The sequence below is a fragment of the Caenorhabditis briggsae genome (genome assembly GCF_000004555.2).
Source record: "Caenorhabditis briggsae complete genome, chrI, whole genome shotgun sequence".
Classification (NCBI taxonomy): Eukaryota; Metazoa; Nematoda; class Chromadorea; order Rhabditida; family Rhabditidae; genus Caenorhabditis; species Caenorhabditis briggsae.
The window spans coordinates 5,627,379-5,643,640 of record NC_013489.2 but is presented as its reverse complement, the minus strand read 5'-3'; the positions used below and the strand labels follow the sequence as shown (position 1 = coordinate 5,643,640).

Here is a 16,262-nt window from a genome sequence, read left to right as displayed (position 1 = left end):
TTCATGCGCGGTCTGTTGCAGGCAGCGTTCCAATTCGGGACAGTTCGACTCCTTACCAGTTCGATTCTGTCCGCGTTCTATTCTAGTACGTGTGCGAAAAAAGGACTGTTCTGGATTGAATCAGTTCGATTTTAGGTATGTTCGAATTTGAAAACGTTCGAATTCGTCGTACCCCCAATAATTCTGCAGAAAAACCCTCTTCGAATCGCGGAGCGCGTCGCGGTTTTCGCGGGCATGTGGGTCTCGGAGCGATTCGCCGTTCCCAGTGTAGCGGGGTACGGTTCTCGAAGGGCTCATTTGAATTCCTCTCGGAAAACTCAAGGCTCACAAAAATCAGTAAAAAAACGTAATACTATTTTTGATCCAATTTCTAAATTTGTTTCTTACTCTAGAGTAATACTCTGAACAAAATTTCATATTTTTTAGTTTCTAAGCAAATTCGATTCTAAAAGACCAGCTGTTCAGAATGAATAATACACTTGAAACATTTTTAGATGCAAGAAGATATAATAGATTTCTTCCGGAACCCGGCGTTGTTCATCTACATAACGTTGATGATGACCGTCTGTGTGGTAAGGATTTTTTTGAAACTTTTTATAATTTTTAATTCTAGGTCCATGGGTCTCAACAAGTTGGGGATGTTGTGGAAACTGAATTCCATGTATACCGTCTGCACCAATATGAAATCAGTGGAAACATGTACGGAAGTAGAAATCATCGAGTTTCGTATGAGGCTGTGTCTCTGAGTGCCCGCGCACTTCGAAGGTATCCTGAAACACAAATATAACAAATCCTCAATGTTAACTGATTCCAGAACTATGGTAACAACTTGGCGGGAATTGTTGACTCATGATGTTGATGATATGTGGAGTATTGCTACTGGAGCCGTTTTAATCTTCATTCCTGACAATATTGACGAGCTGAATGATATTGACAGAAAAGCTTTTCTCGATCTGGAAGTCAAACTTTTGAACGTCAAAACTGATTTAGCTGTATACGTCGCTCCACACAACGACGATGCAGCTTCAATCCTCCATGACGTTAGCACTAGAGCTGAGAAAGCTCCCAGCGCTGTCCAACAACTGATTCAATCACTCTCCGGAAACACTATCAGTATTACTTCATCGGACCAAATTCCAGAACTCCCAGACTCTTACAAGCCATCTAATGTTGTGGTGCGTTGCTCAACAAATATATAAGAAGTTTATTTAGCGAGCATTTTCAGGGAAGATTGAGCAGTGGAGATAGAGCTTCCCTTTCGATTGCGTTTGTTGCTCACTACGATACATCTTCTGCTGTTCCAGGCATTTCTACTGGTACTGATTCGAATGGATCAGGAATCGTTGCTCTGTTAGAATTGCTCGCAGTACTCTCAAAGTTTTACGACACACCAAGTACCCGTCCTCCGTACAACCTTTTATTCATTTGGACTGCTGCTGGAAAGCTCAATTATCAAGGAACACGACACTGGATTGATGAATTCCAGAAAGGCATTGAAGGAGCTGACTTTTTGGATTCTGGACTTAATCGAAAAGGTAAAGATTTTTCGATAGTTTCTCTTTATATAAATTCAGCTTTAGACGATCGTATTGATCTTGCTATTTGCATCGAATCAATTGGTCGTAAAACTGACGGACTCTACATGCACGCCGGTAAAACACCATCTGAGAACTCCGCTGCTGCTCAACTTTTCAAAAGGCTCAAGTAATTTTTTATCTGAAAACCAAATGCCAATATAATTTATTTCAGTAAACTCGCTCCAAACAAGAAAACCGAGTTGGTCACAAAGAAAATTTCATTGACAACTGCCAGTGCATGGGAGCACGAGAAATTTAACATCAAAAGAATGCCAGCCGTCACTCTGTCTACGTTGGCATCGCCTTCAGATCCAGCTCGCAACTCTATTTTGGATCTTCCATCAACTCTCGACGAAGAAGAACTTATGGATAACATTCGATTGATTGCTGAAAGTGTGCTTGGATACATTTTGGGACTTCCAGAAGCTGGTCCATCGTCTGATTCACGAATCAAATCCGAAGTGAGTATGCTATCGAAGGATGCCATCGATAAGCAACGTGTTCATCACTTCATCCGGCAGTTCGCATCAAGACCACGACCAGTTGGAGACAGACATGCTACAGAAAGTGTCGTTTCTAATTTGGCTTCGGTGGCAGCTGCATACGGTCAAGTTTTCAAATCGGCAGTCACAATCACGGACGCAAAAACGTTCGGAATCACTCAAAACCGCCTTGTCGCTGAACGCGTTAAACCTGCAGTGTTCGAACTTGTAATTGCTGCTGGAGTATTCGGGTATCTCTCAGTGTTCTACTATGTAAGTTGTCTCATCTATTGAATCATAGCCAAAAGTCGATTTCAGATTGCCACACACTCTCAAAAATCCGTAGAGGGAGCAGTTTCCGCCATCCGTAGATCGATATTCTAAGTGACTACTTAATTTTCTTCCATTTCACATTTCTAGTTGTTTCTTTATCTACCTTGTTGTTTGAAAACAATGTTTGTGCGCTTTCTCGATTTTCATATTTCTATAGGCTTCGTTATTTATTAAGTTGTCAGAAAGTTTATTTAATAAATTATTGTTCGAAGAACCTATGTTTTCCTATTTGATCATATATTTACAATGATTTTTTTCTTGGTTCAATCAGGCTTGGTCGGAGTCGGATTATCGGATATCCAATTATATGAGTTTTCCGGATAGTTTCGGAGAAATTCTCCGAGATTTTTTTACAATTTATCCGACAGAGGATTCTCCGAGTTTTTTTTTCTGATAAGAGAGAAAAAAATCCGAAAGTTCACCGATAAGCTAAACCAAAGAATTCATTTTCTTCGTCTTGCTCAAATTAGTTTTTCCTCCTCTTTGTTATTATAATTGTTTTATATTAAGAAGTAGCGTTTTTAAGTCGCTCGCCTCAATTGAAGGCCAAAAACCTTTTTTTCCGACAAGTCGAAGAAAAAGTCGGATTTACGATTCTCGGAAAAAGTAATTGGGAGAGTTTTCGACATTGGGTTTTATAAGTACAGTACTCTTTAAAGGAGTGTAAACATAATTTTTATTCCGAGTCTCAACCCGATCAAAAAAAAATTGATCTATTGTTTATAAAGCGCCAATTTTTCAATTTTTCTTTTTTTTTTGGTCATGACTCCACGAGCCGCATTTTTTCTCAAAATTTTCATTCGTTCCTATCGTCGCTCATCGAAGAATGACTGAAGACCACCATCTGATGAACACACCACGTGCAAAGTTCCTCGAGGACTTCAAGATAATATGCGAGAAGAAGGTATACAGTTTAAACGGCTCTAAATGGTTCATAATTCTGATTTTCAGTCATCGGATTGCGCAGGCCAACTTCAAACTCTCAAAAGCTACAAGAAGTGGTTCGATGCTCCGATTTACAAGAAAGTTTTGTATCTGGACGGGTTCGCCGATGAAAAAAAAGCTAAATTGTCAAAATTCAACCATCGCTTCCGCAAGTGGATCAATTCCAAGTCGATGGTCACTTCGGTCAAAATTGAATCTCAAAAAGCAAACGTGCAGGAAAACGATATTGTCACTGGTCCGAAGAACGAATCCTACTTGAAATATCGGGCCGAGATAGGTGTGATTGTCACGAAAACTTCCGAAGATGCTCATCACTTCAAGCAGTATCAGCTTCACGTCTTCGAGTTTTGGAAGACGGAGGATAAGAGATACGTTTGCAAATCGTAAGTGCTCTTCTTATCCAGTATTTATAGTAATTGTTGTTTGTAGATACATGAAGCACGTCGAAGAATCGGACACAAGAGAAAGTGCCAATACAGCTTCGAAGAACCTCCAGACGACTAGAATTGAGCTTGGCAACACAGAATACATTCACTCGACTGCGGAAAAACTCATAAACTTCATCAATGACCACGAGGAGAATCTTGCCGACGAGCTCGATATCGATGTGAAACTGTGGTCTCAGAATTACAAACTGAACAAAAAATTCAATGACGTTCGGATGCTGAGAATTGTTCACAATTCTCCAAGTTCTACGCAATGGTGGATGAGCCAAATCGACACGATGAGTACGATTCCAGAAGTTACTCTTTTGAGAAACTACACAGGAAGTGATTCAACTCTCGAAGCAATGCCTTACATTGTTCCGTTGGAAGAACGCAATATGCCTGTTTGGGCTGATGTGATTTCTACATGCGACCATCCGATTTTCTGGGCTCGTAAGCTGACTATCGATGGAAACTTCGAGAATCCTCTTTCCGATTTGTCGAAAATGAGTTCTCTGGGAGAAGTGAACTTGCGTCGCAACAGACTTCAAACGACGGAGCTTGCTGCATTCCTCACTCAGTGGATGGACGGGCAAGTGGGTCATCGTTTGGAGCGTGTCACTATCCAACTGGATCCCAGTTTCGAGCAAAACTATGGCGTAGTTATCAAGGATCTTCGAGGGTGGGACATCACGAATGACTTGGAAGGAAATCATGAGCAATTGTGTGTTTGTCTTTTTTCTTTGTTGAGAAATACCGATTGAGTTTCAGTACCGAAGAATTCGCCGAAGCTGCAAGAAAGGATGGCGCGGAGGTTTTCTTGATGACGCGTCTGTTGGCGACAGACAAAAGACAACGTTCCGAGAGAAAGCTTTCCCTGTGCAGCGTTGATAAGCATTTCGAGTTTGATGGACCGACGAGTACCTACGGAGCGTTTGCATTGGTGCAACTGACGAAGAGCAGTATCCACTTCACTGCTATTCGGAATCCATCATTCTGTCGTGAACTTCACTTGCTCGTCGAACAAAAGAAGTCGTCAACCCAAAAGAAGTAAAACCAGCAAACCAAGTATTGTCTATTCAAAATAATCGCGCGAGTAAACCTCTACCGGTTTGGAGACTCTCTACACATTTTTTTACTCGTTCATCCGCGCGATTATTTTGAATAGACAATATTATCATTAACCAACTTCCCTTCACTGTAAATGTTACACATTATATTGTTTATCCATCATTCCGGCTTTCGCATGTTTGAAAAATTGTGATATGAACTATGCGACCACTTCTGAATTGCAATAATTACTTATGCTAACATGAAGTTTTTTACACAGAAAACGCTTTTTTGTTTCAAATTTCCTATCATGAAGATGTTTCTTCCCCCATCTTGTTTCGGAGAAAAAAAAACCAAAAGCTAAGTAAATACCATACTTGCTTAAAGGGGGACTCCGACCAAAAATTTTTATTGCATTAAAATGTGTTAAAATTTATCTATTTTTCAAATATTATTGCGAAAAAATTCAAAGAATAATAATATATATATTTATTTGAAATGCATGGGGGAAATAGATAGATAATTTGGCAAGAAATGGGAACTGTACAAATAAAAGAAGTAAAATGACCAGACGGACCGACTAGAGTCCTGTAGGTCAAGTGGGAGGGATCAGAATATCATAAGGAATCGCTCCTACTCGCTTAGCAAACGCCACCGGACCGAGCTTAGAATTTATCACCTTACATACACGGTTCCACATAGACAAGTTTCTGTGAAGGAAGCAGTCAAAGTATTGACCGTTGATTTTGAACGAATACGGGGCTCTGTTAGAATGGCTGGGAAGAATGTAGGACGACATAGAGGGAAAATGGTATGAGTTTATAACAATTTTGTGATAGATACGAAGAACTAGAAGGGTGCGGCGATGAAGGGTGGTTAGCATAGAGAACTGGGATAGGCGATCGGTGTATGAATTGAAGGGCATATTACATCTCTGGAAGACTTTTCTGGTGAAATAACGAAGAGGAGATTCTAGTTTATTGGCAAGTGTGGCATTGGATGGATCGAAAAGTTCACAACCGTATTCGAGGACCGGTCTAATGTAGGTGTCGAAGAGACGGAAATATAAACAAGGGTTTTTCGATTGGAACGTTTTCAGTATTTGGCGGGACTTGAGTTTAGCAGAGTAGGCAATAAGATTGATGTGTTTGTCGAATTGAAGTTGATCATCAACTAGTATACCTAGGTCCTTGAATGAGCGATGCGGAGTAATGGGGGATCCCTTGATAAGGTAGACTGTCTTAGGATTGCGTTTACCATAATGCATAACGGCCGTCTTATTTTCGGCTAGTTTGAGTCTCCAGATGTCACACCAGTGCTCGACGATTTCGATACTTCTCTGCATATCCAATGGGTCGGAACCGGTTATTTTTAGGTCGTCGGCGAACGCCGTGACATGAACATTGGGAGGAAAGAGGCCGAGTAAGTCGTTAATGTAGATCAGAAACAAAAAGGGCCAGTGACACTTCCTTGGGGGACTCCGGATTTGACAACAATCTCGCTGGTTGACATTAGGCCATTAACCTTGACGTTGGATGAGCGGTTGCTGAGAAAGGACTCGAACCAAACGCAGCATCGTTCATCAATACCTATACGCCTCATTTTCAGCAGCAAGAGATTGTATGGGACAGTGTCGAATGCCTTGCGAAAATCAAAGTAAATAACATCTACGAATTGTTGCTTATTTGCTAACGTTTTCTGTATTTTGGAAGTGGACTCAAGGACGGCTAGAACACAGGATCGCTTACTGACGAATCCGTACTGATTCGGAGAAATACTCGGACCGATAACACGCTTTAGCTCTTCGAGGACTAATCTTTCGAAGAGTCTGGAAAGTGCATGAGTGAGCGTTATGGGTCTGTAGTTATTAGCGTCATATTTGGATCCCTTCTTGAATATTGGGCTAACAACCGAGTGCTTCCAGATCTCAGGAAATTTGGCGGAGGAGAAGGATTCTTGGAAGATGAGCGAAAGAGGGATGGTTATCGCATCACTGCACTTTTTGATTACAAGGAAGTTGATAAAATCCGGGGAGAAACCGACTTTTGAGGGTAGAGAACCGATGTGCTTAGCAATATTTAGAGGAGAGAAATCAGGACAGACGGCAAAGGGAGCGATAGCAGGGAGGGCGGAGAAAGGAGGGCTTGGGGGCGAGAAGGCCTCTTGGAAGACGGAAGAAAATTCGTTGGCTAGTTCAGAAGCGTCTGAGGATAAGGTGCCATTAATCAGGAGAGAAATGGGACAGTGCGGGGGACGGAGTCTAGATTTAACGAAATGGAAGAGTTCTTTGGGGTTCTTGTTGTTGATAATAGAGAGCTCCTCCCTTTCAAAATCCGAAATCCCCGAAAAACGGCGTTGAAAAGGAAGAAAATTCAAAAAAGGTGCCGCCGGGGGACGAGGGTTTTCAGTGAGAAACCTAGGCCACGGCACCTGACAGCCTTTTTTTCAAGTCGCCGACAGTGATTTTTTACGTTTTTTACCTGCCGGACATGAAATTGAAAAAAATCCGGAAAATTTGCCACATAGGAAAGGCGCCCGCTGCCGTGGCCTAGGTTTCTCACTGAAAACCCTCGTCCCCCGGCGGCACCTTTTTTTGAATTTTCTTCCTTTTCAACGGCGTTTTTTGGGAATTTCGGATTTTTTTTGAATTTTTTCGCAATAATATTCGGAAAATAGATAACTTTTAACACATTTTAATGCAATAAAAATTTTTGGTCGGAGTCCCCCTTTAATCCCGGGTTGGCCCAGGGCCCGATTGAAGAAAAATTTTCTCGGCCCGGCCCGGGTTCCGAATATTTTAAAATTTTTCAATTGATTTTTGTTGCATCTTTTTTCAAAATGTTCATTTTAAAGTACGGAATTTAGCCCAGGACCCTTATTAAAGCTGAAAATAAAGAAATTTCGATAAAAATTTCCCTCGGAAATTCGGGCCAGTGAATATTCCCCCAACGGGCCGGCCCGCGACATGCACGGCACCCCAGCGACGCAACGCGCAAAGTAGCTGCTGACGCGCTTCACGCTAAGTTGCAGGTAACAAGTTAACCATCGTTGACTGCGTCTCTCAAGAGGTTCGTACTCTCTCGCATCAATTTTTAAATTGATTTGGACATGAATCATTTTTTGCAAGAATTTCTGCCTTTTTTATCTTTTTTCGGTCTGATTTTCCTAAAATTGACATTCAGATATCTTTTTTCAGATTCCACCAATGTTTTTCGGCTTGAACAGTGGATCCGTTCATTTTCGACGATTTTTCAATAACAATGAGTGCGGTTAGTCGCTCATGACCAGATAATACTTCTCCGCCGAATTTTTACAGGTTTCTGGAGCGAGAAAATGAGAACTATGGAGGGATTGGAGGGCTTGATAATCTATTCTTGTCATTGTTTCTTTTTTTTATTTGAAAATTCGTCATAAAATGAAATTTTTGTGTGCCCAAACGTTTGTGTCTGCAGTTACCAAATAAGGGAAAAATATAGGCGACGACACGTTCCAAGCCCTTAAAAACAGATTTTCAGCGTAGTAGGATCAATATTAAGTAGAAAAATTCGAACGATCGTCATTGAAATTATAAACTATGTGATTCTGAAAATAAATTCGAAAATCGGGTTTTTCGAGCTCTAATAACTTTTCCTAGGAAGCACCTACATGCAACATTTTGGACTTTTTAGATGGAGAATGACCCAGGCTACAATTGTTATTGAATTGATTTCGAAAAACAAAGCTAGAACTTTTTTTATAACGAGAAAATGCGATTTTCAGTGCAAATTTTATTTCTTGGCGCCCGTAAATCGACACAAGCTTGTGCACAAGGTACTGTATTAGCAGCAGAGCGCGCTTTCGCGATTTTTCCCCATTTGTTTCGCTGGGGTGCCGTGACATGTATAATAAATACCATAGTTGCAAGCGGGCCGGCTGATAACTTGTCTCTAAAATGTGATATTCAGACGGTTTTGGTACCAAATGAACTAAACCCCCAACACGCCTACAAAATTCGAGGCGTCTCGGTCCGATAACATGTCAAAAATGCGTTTGAATGACAAAAAATCTGTTATTTTGTTAAGTTGTTAGAAAATTGTCATTCAAAGTCAGGTTGCGGCATGTTACCGGAATGGAATCCGGCTCGAATGATATAGGCGTAATGGTCCCTGTCGTGATAGATCATTTGGCACCAAACCCTCCAAATATCTCGTTCTAGGATCAAGTTATCAGCCGGCCCGCTTGCAACTGGTAAATACAGGGGAAAAAACTCATTATTTCAGCCTACTTTAGTAATTCTAGGACCTGTGGCCCCGATCACCGACGTTTCTCTTGCAACATTTTGTTTTGTATCTAACAGAGTAATAATAACAACGTTTATAACACAAACAAGGAGTGTTTAGGCTTGTTGTCCCGAGGATCTGAGGCCGGTGGCGATTCTGTCCAAATCCTTGCGTCCCTGGAAAAAGAAAACCACTAAGACGCGAACTGTTTTTCATAATATATTTTCATGAAGGGGTTATTCATGACATGATTTGTTTTCGTTTTTGAAATCGATTCAGAGATGCGAAAATTTGTTTCCTGTTTTTAAAAAACGATTCACGAATAAACCCATAATCAAAAGGTTGAGAATCAGTAGGTGAAGATTTCTACCATAGTTTTGCAGTTATGGGGGAAAATATTTTGAAAGATATTTTTGGCACACATTATTTTTCCGGATAAAAACCATGAAAACTTGAATTGAAAATTTACCTGCTTGGAAAGGATTCTTCCCTTGCCATCTGGGTGCTTCTCAACCCACTTGATCTTCTCGAGTTGCTGAACAGCCTTTCTGAGGCAGTTTCCGGCCGAAGTCTGGAAATGGTTTGGGGCGACTCCGCGTCTCTTGTTTCCTCCGTAGACCTTCTTGAAAGCTCCAATTCCTGTAGAAAATTTTTTATGGTATGACAGAAAAGTAACCGCTTACCAGCTGGGCGGAAATAAAGATGGCGGGCGAGACTGGCAGCGCGTGTGTAGAACCAATCTGGATCAACTGGGGCGAGCTCCTTGTTCACTCCGAGCTTGACAAGGTCGGACCACTCTGGAACCTTGACCTTTCCACTCTTCTTCAAGAAGTGAGCGATGGACTTGGTCGCCTCGTGCTGGTCGACGTCCTTGATGGAGGTCGCTCTCGTCATTTTACCTGAAATTTAAGAAATTAATATAGGAATCGATTACACGCGAAGCAGATTGGGTTATTCATGATTTAACACATTAAATAATTTTTTTCGCATGCATAAGTGTTTAAAAACACGAAATAAACATATTCCATGTCATGAATAACCCCCTAAGGAATTCGGAAGTCGATAAAACTTATATTTCACTGTTCTTATAAGCGATAGTAATCGCTGAAAACATATAAAATCTCCATATTTAATTTTCTAGTGCAAAAAACGCGAAATTTTATTCAAAAAATTTGAAAAAAACCCGAAAATTTGTTTAGGAAAGAGAAAAATGAGGCATTTGCTTCAAACTATACTGTGTAACCTGCGTATCATTCGCTGCGTAGCGACTCAAGACGCGACCGCGACGCACTCGACAGCATTGAGATCACTTTTGGCAACGGGGGCGGGCGTTTGAATTGGATTTTTGACAGTTATTTTTCTTCAAATTGTACTTTTTTCTGCAATTTACAATTTATCAAGGGAAATCGTCTTGAAAAACAATTTTATTACAGGATAAAACAACTTCTGTTGAAAGGATATGTCAACAAACAACACACTGGGTAATAATTTTGAAGGGAAAATCCGTATAAATAAGTGGCTTCGCTGGTAATCGATTTCTAATTAGATTCGAGGAAGGAAGAACGAAGCTAAACGGGCTAGATCTGGCTGAAAGACGACATTTTTTCTCAAGTCTGAAAAACGCGTTTTCCGAATCTGATTGGAAACCGTTTATCAGAGTTTAACCATTCAATTGTATACCGGGTTCTGAACCATATTGAGGAAACAACATTTCACAGAACAAATGATAGTTTTTGCTTCAATTTTCACTTTTCAGAGCTTGATGATGCAAGTTCCAATGTAAAGGAGGAAAGGTGGGATTGTTAGTGCGAAAACAAACTGATATTATTTATTTCAGTTTACCGTCTACGGAAACCGTTCTGGACAAAAGTAAAAGCCTTTTTGGGAATTCTGTTGTTCTGACTGTAAGTATATAACTTAATTTATTACAATATAACTGAGCCAAATATCAGGAACCTGTACCGGGATCAACTTCTGAAAACAAGGAGTTTGTCGATGATTCTTCACCATTACTTCCGGAGAGACCAGTATCACCGTTCTGTGGTGCTACCGAAGAACATGAATCAATGGACCAGGGCGAGCCTCAGAACCTTGAAGATATAGAACAACCGAACGATGAATCTTTTGAGAAAAAAACAATCAGCATGGATACGAGTGCAGCCGCCGGCGGTGTCCACGAACCGGACGCTTCTGAGTCTCCAGAAACCAAAATGGAAGAGGAGGATGTGAATGGCGATGAAGATAAAGTCGACACAAACGATGAAGCTCTTGCTGGCGAGGCTGTCGAAGATAAGACTGATGAGGAAATTGATGAAGAAGAAGAGGAAGAAGAAATTCCCAAGAAAAAGGCTAAGGTGTTATCTTTGAAATGTTTGAGCAGAATATCCATTACCTAAATTTCAGAGAGCTGTAGTTGATGACGATGAAGACAAGTCTGAGGAACAAAGTTCGGAAGCCTCGGTAGCCGATGAAGCTGATGTATCTGATACGGAAATAGCCAAAAATTCAGTATGCAAAGAAGAGCCATCCGGCGCAACTCCAGAGGAGCCTTCAGAACAAAACGGTTCTCATGTTGTATCAACTCCAAACGGTTCTCCTTCACCGATCGTTGACGATGATGCTGAAAAAGAACAACCAGAAAATCATTTGGATGGCGATGATGAAATTGTTGCTGATGAATCAACTGAAGAAGCTCCAACTACGGAAGTTGAGGAAGCTCAGGAAGCTCTAGATGAAACCAACAATGGAAATAATGAGCATGATAGCGGTGCCAATACAACTGTTAACGATGAAGGGCCAACTACACCTGCTCGTAGTAGTCGTTCCAGAAGGAAGTCAGATGTCACTCCGAATCCAGATGCTTCGGCTACCAAGCGCAGTGGTAGGGGTCGCCAGTCACTTGCAAAAGGCAACGACGGATCTTCGCAAGACACCGAAACGCCAGTACGTCGTGGACGATCTGCAAAAACGGCGAATTCTGCGGAACAGGAAAGTGAAGTCAGCGAAACGCCCAAAACGCCCGAAAGATCGCGACGTTCAACAGGGAAGAACGAAGATCCCGAACCTGTTGCAGAAGACATTGTGGATGGTGACCAACCAGAGGCAGCAACTCCAAAACGAGGAGGTCGTGGAAAACGTTCAATGCCTTCTACGCAAACACCGCGCTCAACAAGAGGAAGAGGCAAAAAGGCAGACGTGGATGAAGACGAAAATAATCAATCCGCTATTCCTAATGACAAGGAATCTGAAGACGGATCATCTACTCGGACTCCGAGAACGAGAAAGTCTACATCGCGAGCAGCTGTGGAACAAGAAGCAGTTGATGAGGCTGAAGTAGCAGAAACTGAGAGTTCCGAACCAACCACTTCTTCCCGTAGATCCACGAGAGCGAAAGCGCCTGCTAAGGCGACTCCAGCAACACCAGCTACTAACAAACGAACTCCGGCTCGCGGACGAAAGAAAGAAGCGTCGATAACGGAACATATGGATGAAGATGCTGCAGAATCCACAGAAACCCCTTCTGCAAAAAGAGGAGGCAAGAGGAAGATTGCACCATCTTCGAGCTCGAAAAAAGATGTCCATGATCCATATGACATCGATACTGAGATGGAGCATCATCCAGAACCATTGAAAAATATTCAGGTAAATATATAAATCTATTTTGATAATTCATATCTCTCCTTTTTTTAAAGATGGAGGTTCAAAGCTTTGGCTCTGTGAAGTATGCAAAGACGGGTGAATCATCATCAAAGTATTCAATGACCGAGAAAGCGGCTGAGTCCCGAGTTGCTGATTTGCAGAGTGAGTTTAAAAGTACATATATGGGTACTACAAATCGCTTATTGGTCTTATGCATACTTTTTGTTTCCCCGTCAACGGCTGTTCATTACTGTTGCTGTATAATTCCAATATTATTACGTTTTACTTTCAGCTTCTCCCACTGAGAAAAATAGAAGATCGCTCGCCGATATGACCCCCGGAAAAGAAAAACAAAAAAGAGCAGCACCAGGAACAGGAGGGAGAAAGTCAAGAGCCAAGAAAGAGGAAACGCAGGTTAATGAAATTGGGATGGATGAAGCTCCAGAGTCGAACTCAAATGATACTGCAAACACGTCAAATCGGTCCAGAAAAAGGAAGAGCGATTTGTCAGAATTACAACCTCCGTCTGCAAAGAGAGATCAGCACGTTGAGGTGAAAGTATTGGATGATGAGCAACAACTACTTGTAGACCACCCTCAAGATGTAAACGAGCCGCATGCACCAGGAGCCCGTGTTTACGCTATTTTTCAAAAAACTTTCTACCCAGCCGTTATACTTTCTGAGAGAGACGGTCTCGGGCGTTACAAACTTCAGTTCACCGCTGATAAAGTTGTGAAAGACGTTCCGAACTCGGGAATCATTCCACTTCGTGCTTTGGTCGCTGGAAAAACCGCATCTCTTGGTGATGACGAGGTTCGCTTAGACTCTGGTCCAAACGATATCAGCGCAGAGGAATGGTCAAAAGGAATATTGAAAATCACAGTCCTCGATTCTGAAGGGGAACCAACAGAAGTTCGCAAAGATGTTGATTGGAAGGAGGTATCGTTTGATCAAAGCGAATGGCGAGATTACGTTAAAAATTTGGAACAAAATGCGACCGCCATCATGAAGTCCAACATCACAACCATATCGGAGGCGACTCGTCGCAAATCAACTTTCGTATCCCAACTCAGCAAACCAAGAAGCCGTAAGAAGAAGGATGATGAAGTTGCATCGTCGAGAGGTGCATCTGAAAGTCCTATTGATGAAGACGAAACACTACCGATGAAACCAGAGGCGATCGGGAAAAATATCTTCGCTGGAAAAGTGTTCATGCTCACCTCTGCTAATCGTTCAGAACAGGGTAAAAACGTTCCACCTATGTTGAGGAAAAAAAACCTTATGGCTTTCATTGCCAATAATGGAGGAATAGTCACAGAAAAACTGAATGTAAGTGAAAATGTCGTTTCAAACAGAAACCCTGTTTTTAAGAACTTCCAGGAGAACGATGGAAGCCACGAACAGCTTCTCATTTCTGATACATATTATCGAACTCATAAATATCTGGCAGCGTTGGCCCGAGGAACCCCGTGTGTTAGTACTACATGGTTGCAAGCTTGTGCTGAAAAAGGAGAGTGTCTTGACTATACAGACTATGTCCTTCCTGCGGGTGCGTCAATCTTCGATGATTGTCGTGATATGCCAGCGTAAGTGATAATACTTGTTGAAAATACATATCATAATTTTCAAGTCCTAAAAATCCTTCGGAACTGCTCAAAGGAATCACTATCTATGTACACTCGACTCATTCTGTACGTGAAGTCACTCAAGCCGGACTTGGCGGGACATTCGTTGAAATCTGGAAACCTATTCTCGAGTTGCTCGGAGCTACGGTCGTGGACGCCGATTGGCAAACTCTTCGCGAGTCTAAGTTGATGTTTGATGTGGCTCTGGTCGATGGAACGTTCCGAGAGGAAGTCATGGAATACGCATCAGAAATTAATGCTAAACGTGTCACTTCGGAATGGGTCATTCAAGTAAGAAAGTTATTTTGTTCTTTGAGAGACATTTATCTATTCAAGACCATAATCCTGAGTCGTGCTCCTGATGCGGCTGGTCATCCGAAGTTTGATCCGTACCGTTTGCATCATCGTACCCGTCACTAAACACTGCAAAATATTTGGAAACGATCAAATTTTAATACCTTTTTTTGTCTCATCATCATAATCTCTCTGATTTGGTAATCATGCTTCTCCCGCTGAATTGTTCAGATCTCACCTAATGTATACTGGATTATCTTCTGAAGCGCATATTCCCCGTTCAAATCATTCATTCTTTTTGACGGCCTTTTTTATTCGTACCCATATTTCTCCCATTCGAAGTGCTGGACACAAAGTAATGTGAGAAACGTTCGCCAACCCCAAATTTCGATCTAAAATCTCTAATATGAGTTCTGATCATTGGCATGAACTCTATCGAGAAACTTGTTCCCTAAGTTTTATTTCCACCCCGTTCTAATTTATAAATGTCATTCCATTCTCCGAAAAGTTTTCTTTGATCCCAATAGTCTGTAAGTGGTTTTCAAAATCAATCTTTCCGCTCTTCCGTAATCGATGTTTTACTTACTATCAACCCATTACCTTCATCATTACTTATTTATTTGGCTATTCTTGATTATTTCAAAAATAAATCATATAAAGGGCGGTGTTCAGGTTCGCTCACTGTTATCATATAAAGTTCTATATCTGGTATCTCAAATATTTAATAATTATTCTGTTGCTATTCAAAAAACAAAAGTGTCCGTTGTCACTGATGATCACTGATGATGAACTGCGATTTGAGAGGGATAACTCGCATCTATTGTCGGAATTATGAAACTGCGACCTCGGTGTATGCAGGCTCAGTACAAAAATTGAGTGTTTTGCACTGAGTCTGCTTACACCGCAGGTCGCAGTTTTATAATCCCGACAATATGTGTTTTGAAGTGTTCCAGGTTTCCGCGTTAAGTCAAAACGACGAAAGTTATTTAACTGTCAGCGGAGCAACTTTCGTTTGTTTTCTTGAAAAATCAATATAATGAAAGAAAATAGCTTATCCTATTGCACGCTCTCCCACAGAACAATTCCGAACTGCAAATTAATTTTTGATCTACAGAAAAAAAGTTTGGCGCGATCACAATTGCAGGTTTTATCAGACGAATTAAAAATTCATCCATAGAAAATGTAGAGAAAATAATTGCCGGTTTTTTGAGCTATAGAACTCCTAGAAATGTCAAAAACTGAAAGAGGAGATAGATTTTTTCTGTAAAAAACTTTCAAAAATGACCATTTTTGACATTTTTTCTTCCGGAAAACGACCATACGTGAGTCTATAATCACTAATTAATTTTTTAAGAATAATTAGAAACATCTTGGAACTCCACAAAATCAGATAAAAAATTCTGAAATTATGGTTTTAGACCTGCAATTGTGATCGCGCCAAACTTTTTTTCTGTAGTTCAAAAATTAATTTGCAGTTCGGAATTGTTCTGTGGGAGAGCGCACTTGGGTTCAAGCGAGGGGGTCAGAAAGCGCGCCCCAGTAAATTTTTCAAAAATTCTCAATTCGCTGCCGAACTTCGTTGGCTGAGTATCACAGTTTTAAACGATGAGCGAGAATACGCGCGTTGCCACCC

The 16,262-nt window shown here is 41.2% G+C and overlaps 4 protein-coding genes across 4 annotated transcripts; 3 read left to right on the top strand and 1 right to left on the bottom strand.

Moving 5' to 3' along the window:
- Positions 1 to 494: 494 nt before the first annotated feature.
- Positions 495 to 2,443, top strand: Cbr-nra-2 (the record flags this gene model as incomplete). Its single annotated transcript, XM_002639124.1, has 7 exons — positions 495 to 572; positions 614 to 765; positions 815 to 1,175; positions 1,226 to 1,535; positions 1,581 to 1,704; positions 1,750 to 2,332; positions 2,378 to 2,443. 7 exons carry the CDS (start codon positions 495 to 497, stop codon positions 2,441 to 2,443), a joined length of 1,674 nt encoding a protein of 557 aa, XP_002639170.1.
- A 775-nt stretch (positions 2,444 to 3,218) lies between these two features.
- On the top strand, positions 3,219 to 4,816 carry CBG03708 (the record flags this gene model as incomplete). The annotated part of the gene is made up of 4 exons (XM_002639123.1): positions 3,219 to 3,296; positions 3,344 to 3,720; positions 3,767 to 4,486; positions 4,534 to 4,816. The coding sequence occupies 4 exons, from the start codon at positions 3,219 to 3,221 to the stop codon at positions 4,814 to 4,816; spliced, it is 1,458 nt and encodes a 485-aa protein (XP_002639169.1).
- Positions 4,817 to 9,187: 4,371 nt separating this feature from the next.
- Positions 9,188 to 9,965, bottom strand: Cbr-rps-19 (the record flags this gene model as incomplete). The annotated part of the gene is made up of 3 exons (XM_002639122.1): positions 9,188 to 9,247; positions 9,541 to 9,710; positions 9,755 to 9,965. The coding sequence occupies 3 exons, from the start codon at positions 9,963 to 9,965 to the stop codon at positions 9,188 to 9,190; spliced, it is 441 nt and encodes a 146-aa protein (XP_002639168.1).
- A 565-nt stretch (positions 9,966 to 10,530) lies between these two features.
- Cbr-hsr-9 lies at positions 10,531 to 14,755 on the top strand (the record flags this gene model as incomplete). The annotated part of the gene is made up of 10 exons (XM_002639121.1): positions 10,531 to 10,552; positions 10,828 to 10,864; positions 10,909 to 10,975; positions 11,024 to 11,425; positions 11,475 to 12,713; positions 12,764 to 12,872; positions 13,003 to 14,039; positions 14,082 to 14,296; positions 14,341 to 14,626; positions 14,672 to 14,755. The coding sequence occupies 10 exons, from the start codon at positions 10,531 to 10,533 to the stop codon at positions 14,753 to 14,755; spliced, it is 3,498 nt and encodes a 1,165-aa protein (XP_002639167.1).
- Between the last annotated feature and the right edge of the window lie 1,507 nt (positions 14,756 to 16,262).